Source organism: Olea europaea, unplaced genomic scaffold (assembly GCF_002742605.1).
Source record: "Olea europaea var. sylvestris unplaced genomic scaffold, O_europaea_v1 scaffold1834, whole genome shotgun sequence".
NCBI classification, from domain to species: Eukaryota; Viridiplantae; Streptophyta; class Magnoliopsida; order Lamiales; family Oleaceae; genus Olea; species Olea europaea.
In genome coordinates, this window is record NW_019236108.1 from 143,342 (window position 1) to 147,777 (window position 4,436).

The window sequence follows — 4,436 nt, forward strand, 5'->3', positions numbered from 1 at the left end:
AAAAAAAATGGACGATTGTGGTGGTCGATTGATTATGCGGGGCAATGATCCTAAAAGGTTCAGCTCACCAATGCCATGGATTGGCATCTATGTTGCATTAGCATCTGCAATCTGCTTCCTTGCAATGGCTGTTGATGTAATCATTGGTTTCTTTAAAAAGAAATTTTGGTTTCCATGCAGAGTTTTTACTCTTAATGCTGCTTCATTGACACTATTAGCTATTGCAGTGAAGTTGCCAATGGATTTAAACAATCCAATGCCAGGAGTACCTGATCAGCTTGCAAAACTCAGCAGCACTGTTCTGATGCCAGTAGCAATGGCTAATTTTATGCCCTCTCTAGGATCCATGGATGACAAGGAAATCTTTATGAACATGACAGCCTTGGGAATATTTGTCATCACCCTACTTGTGAATGTGTGCATCCAGTTATCCACTGGTGTAATCTACGCCTTTTGGATAGAGCATATTCTGGTTATGTTTTTCATAGTTGTCATGTTTGTGATTATGAGTTTCTCGTCCTTGGTGGTTTCGACCTCCAAAAAATACTTGGAATTTGAGTTCCAGAAAATAGATAGCTTGATAGCCAGTGAAGATCCGCGAGAAAATGGAATGACCGCAATTGAAAAACTGAAGGAAGACGTGAAGAAGTATTGGATAATGGCAGAAACCGGCAACCCCCAATTTGTGATGGCACGATCTGTGACCTGCACGGCATGTTGTGCTATCTGCTTTCTTAATGTTCTACTACTATTATCAGCATGGCTTCGGATTATTTACATGCACTTTCACGATGGCTATTTATATCCCGAATCGGACTATGGGGAATCTACGTGTGTCATTGCGTGGATTCAGTCCATAGGCGTGATAATAGGCACAATTAGCCCTTTATTTCGATTGGTGCGTGCCGTGAAATTTAAGCGCTCTATACAAAAGATTGATAACACTGGGTTCAAATTGGAGAAGTATTGGACTGAAAGGCTGTTGGACTGGAAAGAGAGACCTTTGGCATTACGAATACGGACTAGGATATGCCAAAAAGTAGTCCACAAAACAAAAGATCTGATGTTGTCTTTCTGTATAAAGATTCAAATTGCAGTGGTGGCAGTAAGCAAATCTTTGTTGCTCATGTCGACTTTCTTGATTTGGCGGTTCTTCTCGTGCTATTTCTGTTTCTTGAGGTGTAGAGATTATCTTAAATCCAATGGTTCAAAAAATAAGCAAGGATCAGGACTCGAATCAAAAGATCTAGATTTAAGTCATTATGTTTTACATCTTGAAGGTGAGGAGCAACTTCCTAAAGCCATGGAAAACTACTTATCAGTTGTTTCTGAAGGTCGAAGGCAGCCAACACAACTAAGAGATCTTCTTCATGAACTGACTGATTTCAACAGCCTGGCAGAATTTGATAGCAGTCAAATCCCATCTGTGCTTCCTCTAGAGCCACCTAATTGTTGGAAATTGCCTGTTGTGATATTATCGTGCATTCTCATAGCAATTCCTAACATTGATAATGAAAAGGTGGAGTCTCTGCTGAACTGTGTGCGTAAAGGTATGGCATACGTCAGCCTCGTAGATGAAGTTCTTGGCAAAAAATTGGATTTGAAGAAGGTTAGTGAAGCAGCAGATGCTACATGGTTAGACGTGGATCTCCTCGGTAGGTGGCAAGGCGAAGACCTTCGGAACATGGCTATTGAAGGAAAAACAACCAAGGAGATTCTTGAAAAGCTCTGTGTCATTGCTAATAAATATGTCATCGAATTCAAGACGAAAGGAAATATTGTATCTGAAAATCTCGAGTTGTCCATTAAGGTAATTGCTGCAAACTCAATGTATCGAATCAGCCGAACTCTTCTGCTGCTGTACAATGGTATCAGTGAACCCACTGAAGAGGAAATCTTCAAGCACATATTCATTCTCATTGCAAATATAATAGGTGCTTGCCTTACCAATATACCTCAGGTTATAACAATGAATTTTCGGTGCATTGCCCTCGAGAAAAGGGAGAAGAGCGTCTGCCGTGCTGCTCGAATTCTTGGTGAAACGGAAGAAATTTTAGAAGTCCTCCAAAAACATGACCTTCCTGACCTGACACCAGACAAGCTGCTCAATATTGATGAATGGCGCATTTCAATGGAGGAGAAAATTCTTTCATCTCCTATTACTGCATCCAGTGGCACTAGACCTTCTAGTTTTCATGAACTGCAGGTAGTTGTTGTTCAGTAGGAAGCTGGTGAATTTTAAAGAAAATATATAATTGAATCTGTGTATTTCATTGATCAAGTATATGTTTCCCACTTGTGGGTTATTTATTTGATGTTTTATTAGTCTCATTAGGTTGTATTTATGGGCTGGCCCAAGGCCCTTTTATGCTTTAGGTTTGCTCGTGTTCTCCTAATATATATGGATGTGTACTGTAACTAGGAGGAGTTGATGAATTGATGAGAATGAATAAAATGTTTGGTTAAGTTTTCTCCTCCCCAACCTTCTCCTCTTATTCTCTTCTTCTCCCCCCTTCTCTGTTTCTTCCCTTCTTTCTTGTTGCCTATTTCTTCTTATTCATCTACTTATTTTCAGGTAGATATTGTTTAAATGCTGATATCCCAATTGAGCCTATATCAAAGTGGTATCAGAGCCAAACCTAAGGATTCATCACTACACCAGAATAGTTGCGACCACCAGCAATATTTGTTCACAAAATAATTCTTTCGATTTAACATTACCGCAAGTGTACGGATCATAACAAGTAATAAAGTGAATTTTTAAAAGTCCGAATATCGTCCCACAGAGATTGAGTAGTTCAATTCTATATAATCTAGCCTTAACCGAATGTAATTGAGTGAAAATATGGTTCAAATGCAAAAAGCCCTAATTTCAATTAAAACCCCTAATTTCTCAATTAGAAACTCTAATCTCGAAATTTCTCTAATTAAACGACTCAAACACTCAAGTAAATGAAATTATGCAAATTCAAAAGCTAATTTATGGAAATGAATCAAAATAAAGTCACTAGAATCACGAATCCCCAATTGAAGCTATAAAAAACCCTAATTTCATAAAATCAATGACCCGATGGAAATTTTTCAATTCAATGTTCCTAAATCTATCCAACATATTCTCTCGATATATATTAGACCTATTCTTGCACACCACCAGCCTATATCTCTATGGACGATGCAAATATACAAGAATGCATGTGGTTTTGTGAACAATTAGAGAATTGCATAAAGTATAGGGGTATATATCTATCTCCTATCGGACCCTATGTTGATTTACACCTTATCGAACATATTCCATTTCTCTCAAATGTAAGAAATAAGTCATCAACACTCACACAATCATTGGCCACTAATTGCGGAAGAAAATCAATACATATAAACCAATCAAATTATCCAAGCGAGTCTTTATATTAAATTTATGAAATATGGAATTAAAATAATAAACAATGGTTCATCGATCACCTAGTGAGTTGAAAACCTAGCCTAGAATATTCATAATTACAGAATAAAAAACGAAATTAATAAATTGAAAGAATAGCACCCGTATGAAAATTTCTTGAAATCTTGAATAAAGCATTGAAAACCCGCTTGAATTCTTGTGGAATCGGCTTCAAGATCATGTTTCCTGCCTCCAAAAGTTGTAATTTTCTTCTCCCTGGACGTTCTGCCCTATTTCTGATGAATTTTGGCTTTTATATCATGTCCTCACGGAACCCCGAAAGAGTTTCAATTAAAAACGCAAGTTTAGAATTTTTTTTTATTTTTGTAGCCATGCGGCCGCATGGTGTTAAACCATGCGACCGCATGGTTCAAGTCAAATGGCTCTATGAAATGCCTGCAACCTTCTGTGCGGCCGCATGGTTGTAACTTCCAACCTTGCTGTTTTGGTCCCTGAATTTCGTTTTCTCTTTTCTTGATCTCTTTGCTTTCTTTCCTTTGTTCCATCATCAAATATTGACTCCTAATTGACGTTTGGATCAATCAATTCCTTGATCGCTTGCTCGGCTCATCTTTTGATTAATTACAATTTACTCCTTCATCTTTCACTTTTCTTCAATTCAGTCCAATATTACTTTTTTCTTCCTCCGATCGTCTTGTATCGTCCTCAATCTCATACTTGGAATATTTTCATTCTCGTTCTGCATTTTAGCTCAACTTTTTAATAGTTTCACCTTTGGTCCCCGAACTATCGCTTTGTTCCGTTTTGGTCCTTTTTCGACTATTTTCTTCTAAATTCCATCTTTTTCATAGAAACACCTACATTGCATGAATTTAACAAGATTAAGTCACAATTCAACTACTTTGTCCATGTTTAAGTTATGTTTGTGAGCTAAATAAGTGTGTAAAAACACACTTATCAAATCCCCCAAACTTAAACTATTGTTTGTCCTCAAACAATGTAATGACTTAATGCTAAACAAACATGGCTTAATAGCTTG

General features: G+C 37.4%; 1 protein-coding gene across 1 annotated transcript; it reads left to right on the forward strand.

Annotated features, from left to right (window-relative positions):
- Positions 1 to 7: 7 nt before the first annotated feature.
- LOC111378560 lies at positions 8 to 2,224 on the forward strand. Its single transcript, XM_023001792.1, has one exon. It carries the CDS (start codon positions 8 to 10, stop codon positions 2,222 to 2,224), a length of 2,217 nt encoding a protein of 738 aa, XP_022857560.1.
- The last annotated feature ends 2,212 nt before the right edge of the window (positions 2,225 to 4,436 follow it).

What these genes read in the sequence shown, in the direction of transcription:
- LOC111378560 (XM_023001792.1), top strand. Translation starts at nt 8, where the DNA reads ATGGACGATTGTGGTGGTCGATTGATTATGCGGGGCAATGATCCTAAA.